The sequence below is a fragment of the Daphnia pulicaria genome, chromosome 7, assembly GCF_021234035.1.
Source record: "Daphnia pulicaria isolate SC F1-1A chromosome 7, SC_F0-13Bv2, whole genome shotgun sequence".
In the NCBI taxonomy this organism is placed as follows: domain Eukaryota; kingdom Metazoa; phylum Arthropoda; class Branchiopoda; order Diplostraca; family Daphniidae; genus Daphnia; species Daphnia pulicaria.
In genome coordinates this window covers 16,835,731-16,851,877 of record NC_060919.1, presented here as the reverse complement: position 1 = coordinate 16,851,877, position 16,147 = coordinate 16,835,731, and the positions used below count along the sequence as shown (strand labels likewise).

The following is a 16,147-nucleotide window of genomic DNA, read 5'->3' as shown; positions in this document are numbered from 1 at the left end:
CTTAGCGTGTGCGTGTACTACGTGCCGAGAGAGAACTTGCGTCATCAAAACACACAAGATGGTGGTGGTCTCAGAAACGTTGTAGGACGGGCAAATTAAAAACAGGATGAAAATGAAAACAACAAAAAAGAACTCTGGGCGCATTGATACACTCTTGGGTTTCGTCTCGAAAAGATTGCGCGACTCTTCCCCCCCCCCTCCTTTTTTTCTCCCGAAAAACGATGTTGAGAGAGAAATGGAGAGAAAAACGCTTCGTGTGAGCGTTCTAATCTTAGCTCGCGGGACACCTTTCCACCGTCTTGCGACGAGATGCGCGGACGATGTTGCGTCGGGACGAGCCAGAGAGGGGCGGAGAGGGCGCGAGACGGGCGCGCGGGGTGGTTTTAAAATTAGAACTGGAAGAAGAAAATGAGTAAGAGTTTTTCAAGGGAGGCTAAAACACACACACACAGAACAGAACAGCTAGAGATTGGGAAAAAAAAATGTTTCGGTGGAGAAGGGGGGGGGGAACTTATATTCCACTGCGGAGTTGTTGCGTGTGTACACATACACACCCTCCCCCGCGGATTGCAGACTCGCTCGTCCGTTTAGGACCAGTAGCCTCTTGCTTACCGTCCCAGACGCACACACACACACAAGACTTGTCCAGTGTATGTCTAGTCTCGACGTCGTGTCGACATCCTTGAAAGCAACTCGGAACTGAACGGATCGGATCGGATCGGGAGAGAAACCCAATTTTGTTGTTCGGTGCGGGACGTCTCAAAGTGTGTTGGAGAGGGGCTTCTGTTGTACAGTGGTGAATAACATATACCCCTCTTCAAGTGTTGGGGGGTGTATTTTTTTCTTTCTCTCTTATCTCTTCCGGAAGCCGGAAGGAGAGAATTTGTTTTTGCGGGAGAGAGAGAGAGAGGATGTTTTGTTTTGATCCAGCCCGACTGCTGGATTCCTAAGATTTCTGGCTGTTTGGAGTAGTAGGAAGAGGAGGAGCTAGACAGAAGTGGTCCAATGAGGAGTGTGCTCTAGTTTCCGGAGTGGAGAAATAGACAAAATCCGTTCGCAAAATAAACGGACGAACCGCCATCATTTTTGCCATCGTTGGATCCCAAACTTTTTGTCAATTTCACGTTTAGAACATGTCCGCCTCCCGGCGGCGTCATTCGGAACAATTGCCGTTGCAGCTGGCGCTAGCGGATGAAGTCGTCCAAGTGCCGGGCGGCGCAATCCGCCACGACAGCCATCACGGAATTCACAAACTCCATCGCTCGTCGCAGCACCAGTCTCAGCAGCAGCCACACGGGCAGCAGCCGCTGGTGAGAACGCGCAGCTCTGCTCATTTGTTTCTTGGACAACTGACAGGAACGTGTTCCAGTCTCTTGCGCCGTCTGTCGGTCAAAGTCCGTTACTTGTCGCTCTCGCTCATCCCGGGTTCATCCGGTTCCCGTTCTGGTTCGCTGACTGGCGCCGCCGCATCCAGGCCTTGCACTCCGCCGTCCGCCAGAAACCGACCGCAATCAGCCGACCGAGTCGTCGAAGACATTGGAGCTGGGCAGCGGGTCCGTCCCAGACGTCACACCACTACCGTATGCACCGCCACGATGGATGAGTCGACACCCGTGGCCAACCACCGCAATCTCTCCTCCCACGATTCCGGAATGCTGGTCGACTACCGGACGGCCAGACATTCGCCCAGTCCCGGATCGGACAGCGAAGCCACTCCGACGCCCAGTCCGTGTACTTTCTCCATGCCGGTGGCAGCGGTGGAAGACACGCTCTACACTTCCGGCCAGCAACACCTGAGGGCCGACGATTATCCGACGTTGAAAGGATCGAGTCGGCGGAGGCGGCGCAACCATCACCACAGCAGCAGCGGCAGCAGCGGAGGCAACAACAACAACAACAACAACAATAATCATCATCACAACCGTCATCATCATCAGCATAACCGGAAGAGTCAGACGGAAGCGTCTACAGGTCGCGATCGAACGAGTCCAGGATCGGAGAGTGAAGGCAAGCGGAACAGCTGCGCCACCACCGACAACGACGACGACCACCAGTTGTTGGGCGAGTCGACTACTGCAACTACTGCAACAACGCCTTTGGCACTGGACCAATGTTTTGCTCTGGGCCTAAATTTAACCACTGCGACTCCGTCCAATAAGTCGACGGATACATTTTTGGCCGCCGACCAGGAAAACGAGGAGGAGGAAGAAGACGAAGACGACGATGCTGCGGCTGTTGCCGGATCGTCTGCTGCCGATCCGCAGTCTGAGCAAGTAGATAGCGAGTTGTTGACCAACAACAATACGACAGCCAATCCTTACTTTGATTGGTTCCTTTCGTGCAATTTGCAAGAGGAAAAAGCCTCGTCACTGGGCGGCTGCTCCTCCAAAGTGCCTCAGAAATCCATCCGGCCGGAAGAAGACGACGACGACGAAGAAGAAGAGGATCAACAGACGTCGCTGGAAGATTTGCCTTACCCCATTTTGCTGGACGATTGGATTTCCACGCCTCCGTGTCCGCCTTCACCTCCGCCGCCCATCCCGGAGCATCAGCACCTAACCACGGGTGAGAGTTGCAGCTCAATGGATCGCGATCCATTGGCGGCCTTGCGCCATCATTCGACCTGGTTCGAAGAGTACGCCTATCCGGCTTACTCCAGTAAATCAAATCCGGCCGGTGGTGGCGCCGGAAGCAGCAGCAGTAAATCGTCGAATCGCCTGTCGGCCACTGGAACGTCGTCGGTGGGTGGCAGCAGCCGGATGATGGCCGAGAAAGCCTATCCGTACGTGTCGTCGCCGGCCACTCCGTCGCGGCACAGTAACACGAAATACCATCAAACGGCGACGCCTTCCTACCTGCTGGATCCTTACGACCTCCTTTACGACGAAACGGCTTACCAGGTGTCGGAATTGGGAGTCAAACCGCTTTCTTCTTCCGGAGTCAATAAGTCGTTGATGACTTCTTCTTCCTCGTCTACTATCATTCCGGTGCCATTGTCTTCGTCATCCGGCAATAATAACAACGAACGCGGTGTTCATCCGGGACCCGAATCCTTTCCTGGCGTCGAGCCCGGCACGCGCCTCGGCGGTGGCGGTAGCCATGGCTACGGCCAAACAAGCAGCACGGTTGGTAGCAGCAGCAGCACGACGGCCGGTAGTAACAAAATTCTACCTTCGTCGTCGTCATCATCATCCATCGTGGCGGCAGCAGGAGCCGGGATTGGCCAACATCATCAGCCGTCTGGAACATGTTCATCTAACGCCACGACCACCACCAGAACGGTTAGACCTGGACTGGCAGACAATAGACCAGCGGGGCGCCCCCTTTACTTTTTCGCACATTTCCGTCTACTTCTTCTTCTTCTTGCTCCCGCCCGGCGCATGGATCATCATCTTATATGACATTGTGTTCATACTAACCCTTAGACTCATCATCCTCAACAACTCCCAGGAGCAGCCGGAATGAGCTAGGCATGTGCTGTCATTTCTAATGGTATGGGTTGTGTGTGTGTGTGTGTGTGTGTGAGCTTTTGCGTGCGTGAGTGCATTTCGGCTAGAGAAAATGAAAGTAAAAAAAGGGTTGGGTCTTGAAATCGGGGACAGTTGGTCCGTGCTGGATTTGTCTCTACACTGGAGGGGCCGAGAATAACACGCCATCAAATGACAAAAGATGGGGACGAATTTAGAGCATAGTTTGGACGTTTGCCCGTTCTCCAACTAACTTCACTTCACCTTGTGTGTGTGTGTGTGTGTGTGTTTTGTCTCTTGCGTGCGTGTGTAAATGACGTTTTTCCTCTTTTTTGTTTTGATCTCAATTGTCTTTTTTTTATTTTGTTTTTATGTCGCAACCTTTATTTTTAGAGTTAATTAAAATTTATTGCATGATCCGCTGTATATAGACTGCTTCATTTAGTCTCGTTTAAATTATAAGTAAGAAACAAACATATTCCTGTTAAGGAAACAAAATATCAAAAATATCGAGGACGAGATCGCCATTGTCTTTGGTCTCTTTCTCCTTCCTCTATGGGTTCTTTCGTTGCTCGCGTCCGTCCATCCGCCCCCGATCCATTGAACACACGGCCACTGCGCGCGATTCCATTTGGGTCTTTTCGCCTCCGCCGTCGCCCCTGCCGCGCGCCCGTTCGTTCAACCACCGCCACCACCACGATGATGATGATGATGATGAATTGTTTGCTGGTGCCTTTGGTTTCGGTGTTTCCGTTCGACTTTGATGACGACTGCCGTCCCTGTGTGCCGTGCCCAATCAACCAACCAACCAACCAACCAACTGCGCGAATAGAGTTCCCGTGCCCCATCGGTGGAGGACGACGAAGACGGACATCTTCTTTACCGAAATGGCGACATTCTCCAGAATCGATGTTCGTTTGCCATTGCTACACACAAAAACAAAACCCTATTAACACTACCACAAAGACAGAACCATTTTTTTTTTTTTTTTTTATCTATTTTTATTTATCAATTTCAATGTAGAAAAAGTCTCGTAACAACCAATTATCAGACCTACGGGAGAGTGGGGGTTCATTCATTTCTAGGAAACGATTTTTATTCAATTGCTTCAATTATTTTATTCTTTTTTTTTTTAATTTGATTGGTTGCTTATTCCTGTTTTGATTTCAAAAAGATAATTGATTGCTGGGTTTCCCTATAATTACATTTTAAAAAAGAGAAATCGATAGACAACTAGAATTGGCATTTGAAATCAAGTGCTCAAAACTGATTGCCGTTTGTTTGATCGAAATCGAAAAGATTTGAAAGTGGAATCGTTAAAGTTTAAGTGGATGTTTGTCGTCATTATCTTGACGTTGTTTTTTGTCGTTTTTGTCACAATTTCAGATCGAGTGCAGGCCACCCTGGGCGAGGGCACCTTTGGTAAAGTGGTCAAAGTCAAAGACGTGACCAAATCCAGGTATGTTCCTCTTCTTCTTTTATTTCAAAGTTATTTGCGTCATTCTTGGCTGCGTCTCTCGCATTTTGATGCATTTCGTCTAAAATTACACGCAGTTTGGCTCTTTTTTTGTACAGCTGCAGCAGACGTGTTATTATATAGTTTACCATAATACTTAACGACCTTTTGTTGTTGGTCTTCTTTTAAAATAAAGACTTTTGTTGATGTTGTTTTTAAAATGATCCGCACAAAAAAAATTCACAGGGACGAGAGCTTCGCCTTAAAGATTATTAAGAATGTCGAGAAATATCGTGAGGCGGCCAAACTGGAGATCAACGTGCTGGAAAAGTTGGATCGCAAAGATCCCGAAGGCAAATTGTAAGTGGCCGTTTGAAGTTATTAAGATGTCTGGGCCGTGGAAGATTCTGCTGTTCATCTGTTATTGTAGTTTTTAAAAAAACGTTTTTCTGGTTTCTCTTTCCTTTTGTAGCCTCTGCGTCAAGATGTTGGACTGGTTCGATTATCACGGCCACATGTGCATCGCCTTTGAAATGCTGGGCCTTTCCGTCTTTGATTTCCTGGTCAGTTTTCGCAATTTTTTAAATTGTATTTTGGCTTTCCAATTTCTCCAACTTTCTAATCGAATTGGATCGAATTTGATGAAACACAGAAGGACAACAACTACCAGCCGTACTCGTTGGATCAGGTGCGTCACATCGGCTACCAGTTGTCGTACGCCGTTCGATTCCTGCACGACAACAAGTTGACCCACACGGACTTGAAGCCCGAAAACATTCTCTTTGTCGACTCGGACTTTGACATCTCCTACAACCCCAAAAAGGTGATCCATGCGAATATCTCTAATTTCTCTGTCAAACAATTGACGACGAGTGACGGATCGCACATTTCTAATCGAAAGATGGAATCTCCTTTTATTGTGAAAAAACAAAAAAAAAACCCTCGGTGCTGCTATAAGGCGTCGTGACGGCGACGGCCCTGATTCTCCAATCTTTTTTGGCTCCCGTCCCGGCGACGCCATTCACCTTCACTTTTTTATTTCATTGGGTCGTTTCGTTGTTTTCTATCGGGCCACTCGGCGACTCTTTTTTATTTGCACTTGGGTTATTATTATTAAACTTTATGCAATTTCTTTCTTTCTTTCATTCTATGTGTGTGTGTTTCACCTTGGCTGGAAAACAGAAAAGGGATTACAGGCGAGTGAAAAGGACGGACGTGCGACTGATTGATTTCGGCAGCGCCACTTTCGACCACGAACATCACAGCACCATCGTCTCGACCCGCCACTACCGCGCACCCGAAGTCATTCTCGGTAAGACACAATCATGTCATGTGCCACAAGGCATAAGACAAGTTCAAATAATTAACGACTGCCATTGGTTGTTGCCGGACGTGTAGAATTGGGATGGGCGCAGCCGTGCGATGTCTGGTCGGTTGGCTGCATCCTCTTTGAACTCTACTTGGGCGTGACCCTCTTTCAGACCCACGATAATCGGGAACATTTGGCCATGATGGAGCGCATTCTCGGTCCCATCCCCTACAGGTATGATCCAGCACTTGATGATCCAACTGCTGGTTGACATTTTGCTTGATTTAATTCGTTTGTTGTTTGATGCAGAATGGGAAGGAAGACCAAGACCAAGTATTTCTACCACGGCCGGTTGGACTGGGACGAAAAGAGTTCGGCCGGTCGCTACGTCCGTGAAAACTGCAAGCCGCTGAAACGCTATCAAGTGTCGGATGAAGAGGACCACGTCCTCCTCTTTGACTTGATCCAGCGGATGCTCGAGTACGAGCCGTCGCAGCGGATCGCCTTGACGGAAGCTCTCAAACATCCGTTCTTCGACAAGATCGCGCCTCACCTTCGCCTAGGAGCCGACCGAGTGGACCGTGAACGCAGTCATTCGCTCTCCAGATGACTGACGATGTCATCCGTGTGATGTGGAGAATTTATTAAATTGAAAATTGCGTTGAATAATTGCCCCCTTATTGAACTTTTCTCTTATTTCCTACACGCCCCTCCTCCCTCCCCTTTAGCCCATCACTCCGCCTAACTTCTTCTAAATACCAACTCCGTTTTTTACTATTTTTCGTTGTCCAATTTTTGTCTCTCGTTACTCACAGGCAGGCCGGACACAGGGGATTAGACACTAAAACAAAACAAAAGAGAATGTCGGAAGAGTCTCCCAATGTTTCGGTTGGCAAAAAGACAAAAAAGAGACAAACTGAACTGAAATGTTTATTCCTTTTTTGGAACCCTGACCGCCCCCATACAATTTTGTTTAGGAAAACTTTTGTTTCTGTTGTTTTTTTTCTTCAACTTTCGCTGAAATGTTTCAACCACAAGATGATACGCGGTGAAACACGATGGCGATTGTTTGTTTGTGTGTGTAAAAGCCCTGACAAGCCAAGCGCGACAATTAAGGACATCAAATGAAATTGGTGATTGAGAGAGAAAAAAGATTCAAATCTGCTCCTCGTTGTCTCCTGCTGATGCTGTTGCCGTTCGTGTGGGATTAGGAAAGAACGTGACTTGCTCCTCCTCGTCGTCGATCCTCTCCTTCTGCCCCTACTCCACACATCCATCGTAAATATAAAAACTATTAAAGGAAATATTTGAATTGACATAATCTTTCACAAGTCCCAACTCTACAACTACTAGATGATTCCCACTTTGCGAATTTCTTTTTCCTTTCTTGCCAGTCCTTGATTTAGTCATGAACTGTAATAGCTAATTATCAAACGCGACTTCCAATTTTGTTTTTGTTTTTCTCTCTTTGGTTCTGTCACTTCTGTGCCGGACAGCCGTGATGTTCGCTTGACGATTGTTATTATTTTTCCTTATTATTATTATTTTTCTTCTTCTTTTTTTTTTTTTATTTGTTTGTGTGTGTCACATCATCTTTTCAACTCCCCCCCCCCCCATGTGTTTCCTCGTCGACGACTATGAATAATAATTGAGTAAACATTTGATGAATAAATACATGGAAAACCGAATTATGAATTTGCTCTTTCTTTGCAGACCTCGGCCTAGTTGACGTCATCAGCCGATCAGCGCTCGGTCATTGGAACAAACAGCCCCAAAGGTAAAAGCACACGCTATATGCTAAGCCGCCGAAAACAAATGTTTTTCTTTGGTTCACTTTCCAGAAGTTGCAGCGGCGGAAGAAGAAACAACTTTTTTTCCCAATGACCATCATTTTCCTTTAAAAAAGTTTAAGGTCAAAACAGGACTTTCTCGCCGGCTTCAACTCGTTTCGACATGTAATAACTAATATTCACACGCGGAATATTATGGGGGGAAAAAAAAAGAAACATCATCTTGGTTTTCACGAACTCTTGACAACGACGATAATGATGACTCGTTTGTACTGCGTGATTCTCCGCTGTATAGAGAAACAGAAAGACCTTGGTGCTGTCCAGGTGCACCGAGTCTAAAGAAGTCAAACGGAATGTACCGAAAGGATATATAAGGAGTTCGTTTGGTGGGTATTTTTTGTTATTTTCACTATCAGCTTAACTTGAATTTATTCATTTGTGTAGCAACAACTTTTCTCTATTATTCCGTGTCCTTGCCAGCGTTGGCCAAAGAAAGAACTTATAATATCCAAGGTATCAACGTCATGTACGAGCGGCGATGATTCAACGCACTGTCGGATTAATCATACACATATATATACCCGCAAGGTTATTATTCATTTAAGAGAATTGCGTACACACGGGGAAAATGAGATTCAGCGACATTTGGTTTACGTCGGTTTCGCCATGAAATTATTACGAGACCAATATGGAGGTAATATATCCGCCGCGGTTGCGAAATAATAAATGTGACTGAATACTTGGGTGGAGTCATTAATCTTTTCCTTCCTGGCGGTGATGGCGCAACGACAAAGGAGAAGATGGATTCTTTGACAACTCTCGTCATCATTATATATGACGATGGGCAGCTGTGATTTGAGTGAGGGGAAAAAAGGAAGAAAACTGGCCAACAAGGAAACAGAGCGTAGTGGCATCGGTACACAAAGGAGACATTTCTCTCACGACAGCAACATGCAAGAGAAGAGTGGCGTCTTTCTTCTTTTGTGTGTGTGCGGATCCGTTATCGATCTGGATGATCGTCACGAGAAAAACCTTAAAAAGAGAAGAAAATCGTTTCGCTGACAGACGGACGGAAACATCTGCAATCATTGCATTTAGTCTCCTTGCGTCTGTCTCTTACTTATCACTAGTGAAATAATCGAATTCCAAATTGAAGATTGATGATGGGTGCTGCGCACCGCAAGGCCCGAAGACCACCCACGAAACATCGTCAGTCTCGTTAACTTGGGAATTGATGGATTCAACAATGAACTCCCATCAAGACGTTGACACACTAGAATTCCGGCCATGGGGCCAAGGTCATTTGTATTATGCTGTCTTTTACTGTGTCGCGACGAGCGTGATTAGAAATTCAATCGCTGAAAGATAAATGTTGTTCGTGCGAAGTTTTGAACGAGCTTCAAAATCGACCGCTAGATGCCAGCGCCGAGCCTCTTATCCCAAAATCGATGGACTGCACACACACATGGGGGGGGGGGGGGGCCTCGACCGAATCGAGTCCTTGCTTGCCAGTGTTTCCGTCAACTTGTCCCTATGCAGTCGAGTTTTTTATCCATTCTTGTATAATACATAACGCAGACTCTCTCTCTCTGCCAGTGTGCGTGCTTTGACATAATAGATTGTGCGGCCTGTTTGAACCAAAACAACAAGCTGATTGACTGACGTCCGGTACGTGTGGCCAAACAACAGGAAAAAGCGAAACCAAAATTGAAATAAAAGTAAGTCAGTCAATGTAATTCCTGTCGACGATGTAATGGAATGAAACGATATAATTTTTCCTCGTGCTTATCAGCCAGAACACATTTTTGAGAAGTTTTCCACGTATGCATATAGGAGTGAGGAATGTGCAGCGGGGGCTGTGTGTGCATTTTGTTCTTCCACCTGCCCTTTTTCCCCTCACCTTTTGGGTTTACTTTCTTGTGGTAACCTTGGCAACCTTGTGAGCAAGGGGGGGGGATAGCAAGAGAAACCTTTTTTCCCTGTGTGCATTTTCTCTCTTGAAGAATTGAGTAGAGACGTCATGAACCATATAAAAGGCAAGGAATTGGCAGAGAGGGGAGAACGCGTAATTGGATCGTCGAATCGAGCATGCGCCGTGACTGAACGAACCCTACTCCCCACCCATCTGTTTTTCTTCGGATTTGGTTGCGTCTTCGAACGTTATTTCCTAACCCGAAAAACGAGAGGCCTTACAACGTATGTGCCAAAGAGATATCGATTAGTGACGATCACTAATTTAGCCCTGTGTACACACACCCACACCGCAGTCCCAGACTCGGTAGATGTTGCAATAGTCCAAAAGTCAGGGGAGCGTGAACGGGAAGTCGACACAGCGCACGCATCGAGTCACGCGTCTATTATTTTCTCCTGTATTTTATGTTTTTATATGTGTGTATACGTTACGTAGAGAGAGCCTTGGTAACTACAACGACAGTTGCTCTACCCTTGGTCGACGCCAGGTGGTCCGAGGAGAAGAAAAATACTGGGCAGAGAAACCATCCAAAGCCTCCTTCTCTTTTCTGCTCATATCTTTTAACAGACTACGACTCTTGTTGCCCAGTGTGTAGCGTGACTCAGCCGTGGCGAGTAACCGGCGTCAGCAGCAGCAGCCCCCGCCAAACATTTCGGTCGTGTGAACTAATCGCATCTTTCAATCAAAAAAAATAAACGTTTCATTGTTATTGTTAGTAGTCTCTCTCTATTTTTAACGTGTGCTTCTTTTGTTCTAACTGCTCGCTTTTCTTATGATAGTGTCGGATTTCGACGGAATGGCACGCGACGACTAAAAAGAAGAATCCTTTCAACTGCTTTCCTTGGTAACTTTGGGAAATGATCCCAGCAAGACGACGACTATCGACGCTATTCTGAAGATCCTGGAGATTATTCGGAATCCATGGAACTTGGAATCGTCTTTCTCTGTAAGTTGATTCTCGTTTATCTTGAACACTCTTAAGAAAACATTTTGCGGGTAGAAAACTTTCAACCATCTCTGCTTACCGTCCGAAACTTTTTATTATTAAACTTGGAAAAATTTTATAAGGCAATGATGAAATTTTTTCTTTCTTGTCTGTGGGGTGTTTCCGCCGGAAAAACGATTTCGGCTCGCTTGAAAGATCCTCCAAACGTCGTGAAGGGGAAAGCAGCTCGACGTTTTCCGCCAATAGTTTCTCGTTTAAGCGAAAAGAGCTTATAGCATCGTCGTAATGATCTCGGTTGACGTCGTTAGTGTGTTATTTTTTTACTGGACATTTTACCCCCACCAAAGTTATAAATAATAGTAACACACACACGATCAAGAGCGAGGGGGGGAAATCCACTGCGACACGCAGCTGTTTTTGTTGTAGTTAGTTGGATCTTAATTCCCATCTAATGGAGACGGACAGCTGTGAAACAAACTGAACAAACGGCCACTTGGCGTTGACATGTGGCGGTGAGTTTCGACTGTCATCTCTTTCACTTAAAAGCTCTTTAAAAAGTAAAGAAAGAAGACAAAGAAATTGTTTCAAATGGTCGTTAAAAGTAAAGAAACATCGTCAGTTGCTCACCACAAACAGGCACCCGACCGAGTTTATAAAAGAAGAAAAAAAGGGGGGGAGAGAAAAAGATATACATTTAATACTTCAAAAGAGATCCGCTCGGTTTGGCAAGTGGGATGTGCCCGGAACGGCCCTATAGACTCGCCATCCACCAGCCTACACACACTACAAACAGTTGCTCCATCGTTGGTCAGTCACGCCCCGTTCGTTCTGTTGCCGTAATTGGATTTCGGGGGTGTCTGAGCCAAGCCAAAAAGACAAGTTTTTCTTCTTCTTGGACGGAAATATAGGAATTCCGCACGGCGGTTTTCAACCGATCTCCTTGGTGTCGTTCTCGGGCGATTGCGGATCAAATATAACAATCGAATATTACAGCAATCATCTCCTCTGTGAATAAGGCTTCCTTTAAAAGTTACAACAGGGTCGTCCAGTCGAAAATGATGTTATAAAAACAGTGTAATCACACAAGAATCCTGGAAGTACCTGATCCCAAGGACGGTCGCGCAATTGTTTTCGTTGGCCATTTTTGGGGTATCAACACGTTCCGGATTATCCCTTGCGCCAAGGGCATTTACATGTGTTAAACATCAAGGGCGTAAACATTTCACTGTCCTTCTCTCGGTTGAATAAGGTGCAAAACTACCATCGTGTACTTTTATAGGCAAATGACCTGCCGGGGCTTTTTAGCAGGCTCTCTTTTTTGATTTTCTAACTCGATTAGCAGCACTCTTGGCAACTAAAGCCCAAATGATGGAGTACACGTACTTATGTATGTACGCTGCGAAAACCTCGAGGCAACAACAAGGAGAGAGGCTTTTTTCATTTCAATCGAAAACATTTTTAAAAAGGCCTGTCTGACATAACCGCAGGGTTCTTCACGTCCGTCTTTGTCTAGAAACTTGAAGCTCTTTGAAGACTAGCGAAAAGTTGAGATCACGTTTCGGCGCCGCTATCCAACAACAGCGACGCTTAGGTTTCAGGTATAAAAACATTGGGGAAAAACAGGATTCAAGGTCTTCTCTTGACGAACGAAAATAATGAGGAGCTTTCCAATTAATTGGCAGTGACATTGATTGGATTCGATCACCTCTTAGAGCAGGTCCCTTGAGCCATCTCGAATGAATGATTTTGTTATTTGAGAGCTCTACTACTTGCATAGGGAAAAGAAGAGGTTGCCATGGTGACGTTTAATTCCTCGTATTCAGCCAAGCCTACCGTCGCCTAAACTCTATTGTCTCCATTTCCAAGAATAGGATCAGTTTAGTTTTGCTTTTTCGTCGATTTGGAAGAGTTTCTAAATCGCCTAATAGTTTGAGTGTAGTATATAGTACGGAGAAAGCTTATCATCAAGATTCATGAGGATTTCACACGGTTGTTAAGTCGTTCCGCGGTGGAAGTATAGTGTATCGCATTTAGGATAAAAATTAGAGAAAATGTCAAGACGACGACGAAGGGAAAACTAAAAAAAAAAGTAGAACCACAAAATTGGACGCCGTAGTAGATTAACCGGTCTGATGATCTGCTATAATTTTTTGTTATTGTGTTTTTCAACAATTTTCTAATGAACAATTATTTTGTCATTGTAGACTCGTTGCTGCTTGTCACAGCGAGATCACAACCGGCTCTAAGCGGTTCAACGCATCGTGACGAATGGCCTGAATTGCCACCGCTGGCTGCTGGGCCAAATGAAGAACGGATCGATCCGTTTAGGAGAGGCCGCGACGAAAACCCCGTAATAACGTCATCCGCTCTTGAAGAACAATTGAAGAATGACGCAAATTCAGTCAGCGTGTCTGACGTAACTCGCGTCCATCGGACCATTTCAGATGTGACAGGAAGAGGAAAGCGACGATGGAAGAAACGAGCCGCGGAAATCCTAGTCGGCACCAGCGTCAAACATCAGGTGGCCGGCGTATCCTCGGCCATTTTGCCGCCGGAAACGTCCACGCAGCCGCCGCCACCACCATCACCACCACCAGTGACGTCCGTATCTAATACGACCCATGTCCCCGATTCATCATTGCAGACTGCGGAGGCGTCCGTCGAGCCCAGCAGCTCTGAACCTGCGACAACTTATTCCCTATCATCCAGCACTCCTAGCACTCCCACTACATTGATGGAAACCACTGCATCCGTCACCGGTGTCGACCTCCCCTTATCGTCGTCGTCCATTCAACCCGAGCTACAAGATGAATCGGTCCAGTCATATCAGACCGTCTCAACTTCTGCTCAGAGTTCGACAACAACTACATCAACTACTACACCAGCCAACAGCAATGCGGATGAATATGTTGCGGACGATGCGTCGAGTAGTTCGTCGACGACGGACGCCAATTTGGACGACGAAGAGACTACAATAGTCACAGATCAAATCACCATTTCGCCATCGCCGATTCAGCATCCGGAAATGGAATCTGAACACGCCAACACTTCGCCCGCTTTGATGGACCAAGTTAATAACCATCCGACGACGACGACTAGTCCCGACACTTCAGCTCGACCGTTGCTGGCCGTGTCATCTGTCGTGGCCGTTGGACGGGCCCTGTCACAAGAAGAAAGCGTTCCATGGCCGGAAGCCAAATCGACGAAAGTGATTGGCACAATCATCGAAGACATTCACGGACCTTTCAGCGATGGCGTTTCCTCCGTCAGCACCATCAGCCCGGATGTCCTTACTAGCAGTGGAATCGCTGCCATCGTCATGTGCATTTTCCTGGTTCTGGTGACTACAGCCGGTGAGTCAAATTTTCATGCGATACGAAATGTAAGAGAAAAATACAAAATCGTTAGGATTTGATGGCTGCGTCAGGTGGCCAAGCGCAGCCGGTTTTATATAAAAAAACAAGTAGAGAATCCATTTTCTGTTGTGGGGGGAGCCATATCAAGGCGGATAAATACGAATAAGACTAATGTGAGAGCCTTCCTTTTTTTTTTGTTTCTTTGTTGTGACGACAGGTGCCAGTGGATATTGGTGGTACCGTCGGCGTTACCTGCTGAACCGTCCCGAAACGCTGAGCGAACGCTACGCTCCGTCCGAGACGGGCCTGGGGGCTGCCGACGACATTTTCCGCGTCGGATACGTCCATTCTCCCGAACTTCCGAGGGTATGTTTTGAATGAAAGGAGAAAAAAGAATCCTTATAATTAATTTAGTCTTTGATTTTCTTACACGCCGCCGCTGCGGTCGTTCAACTGTTCTTTTTTCTTTTTGCAATCGAAAATTAGTTTTTATTTTTTTGTTTCTTTCCGTGACTTGATTGGCAACTGTGGAAACCGAAACCGTGACGACGAGGTTCTTTTCATCTTACACAAACTCATGGCCTACTTTTCTCTCTCTTTCTCTCGTGCCACTGAATAGCAGGACAGTTCAGAAGAGATGTATTCCCTCGATAATGACTCCTTCTTGACGAGCCTGGAAGCCATGACGATTCCTACCTACTGGACCGAGACCATCAAACATACTAAACTATAATAAAGTTAGTTAGCCCCTATTTTATTCTTCGCCTTGGAGCTGCATTTCACTGGAAATTGGCCTACAGACACGACAGTCATGGGAAGGAAGAACAAATCTTTTGTGTTTCAAACCACAATCGAGTTACATTCCAACGGTTGGGCAACACATATAGACATAGCAGCCGAGTGATGACTTCGCGTATATTCACATTATATATATATACTGAGCGTATTGATTATTGTGTCGAGCGGTGTGTGTGTGTGTGTGTAGTGTAGTGTGCGAGTGTGTAGAGAGGAAAAAAACCGGGACAGGCACAATTTATATGGTGCGCACGATAGGGATGCCTGCCCAAGTTATATACGTACTACGCCAGTGTACCGGATGAGTTGTGCTGTTTGAACTGTAGACGTCATCAGCAGCAGCATCACCATTCCAGAGACTTTAAAAGAGTTACTTTTTAATGCGATTCCATCCGAGTTGTAGTACATTCCTACTACTTTTCTTAACCTGTTTGGCCTGAAAAAGAAATTAGGAACAAGTTTACTCTATCCTGCCCACATAATACCGTAAGTAATTATTTAGTAGAGGTATATTTATACTTAAGTCTAATCATATTTCATTTGAAAATGAAAAATTTTAAAATTTGATTTCGTGTCTTTAACAAAAAATAATACTTTTGACTCGACTATAAACATACGGGTTGGGTAAAAAAAAACGTAATGGGGTCATTCTTGATGACGATAGGAGAAGAAAAAAAAAATTCCGTCTTTTATTGTTATTGGGGAATTTACCGACTCCCGTTTCCCCCTTCTCGGATGTTCCGAGTAATAAACTTTTACCTAATAGACCCTGGGTAGGAAAATGTTTATTTTTCGGCTGAAAAATTCTCGTTTATGTATACAATATATATATTTACATATAAACATAATATTAACCTAATCGCTCACCCCATTTATTTTGTTTTTTTACATTGTTTTCGGTGTGTCTGTACCGTATTTTTGTTTCTTTTTGAATCTGTGGTCCCTCATCTTATAACCGCGCGCGTCTCCTGATCTCGTTCTGTGAATTGTTTCGTTTTCTTTCCCGATTAAATTCTTTTGTAACCCGCAATACACTTGTACGCATATCGATCAAAT

The 16,147-nt window shown here is 45.7% G+C and overlaps 2 protein-coding genes across 3 annotated transcripts; both read left to right on the top strand.

The window, feature by feature from the left end:
• The first annotated feature begins 602 nt into the window (after positions 1-602).
• LOC124348851 (serine/threonine-protein kinase Doa-like) lies at positions 603-7,923 on the top strand. The gene is made up of 9 exons (XM_046799192.1): positions 603-3,281; positions 4,300-4,378; positions 4,854-4,926; positions 5,170-5,283; positions 5,396-5,486; positions 5,576-5,746; positions 6,106-6,235; positions 6,322-6,466; positions 6,542-7,923. Exons 1-9 carry the CDS (start codon positions 1,134-1,136, stop codon positions 6,840-6,842), a joined length of 3,252 nt encoding a protein of 1,083 aa, XP_046655148.1. The 5' UTR covers positions 603-1,133; the 3' UTR covers positions 6,843-7,923.
• On the top strand, positions 7,801-16,139 carry LOC124348988 (endochitinase A-like). Of its 2 annotated transcripts, none has more exons than XM_046799435.1 (7): positions 7,801-7,884; positions 7,946-8,009; positions 8,074-9,740; positions 10,774-10,940; positions 13,145-14,293; positions 14,514-14,662; positions 14,919-16,139. In XM_046799435.1, exons 4-7 carry the CDS (start codon positions 10,916-10,918, stop codon positions 15,027-15,029), a joined length of 1,434 nt encoding a protein of 477 aa, XP_046655391.1. In that variant the 5' UTR covers positions 7,801-7,884; positions 7,946-8,009; positions 8,074-9,740; positions 10,774-10,915; the 3' UTR covers positions 15,030-16,139. The 2 variants fall into 2 exon arrangements, with proteins under 2 accessions (XP_046655391.1, XP_046655390.1); XM_046799434.1 differs by having other exon boundaries at positions 14,916-16,139.
• Positions 16,140-16,147: the final 8 nt, after the last annotated feature.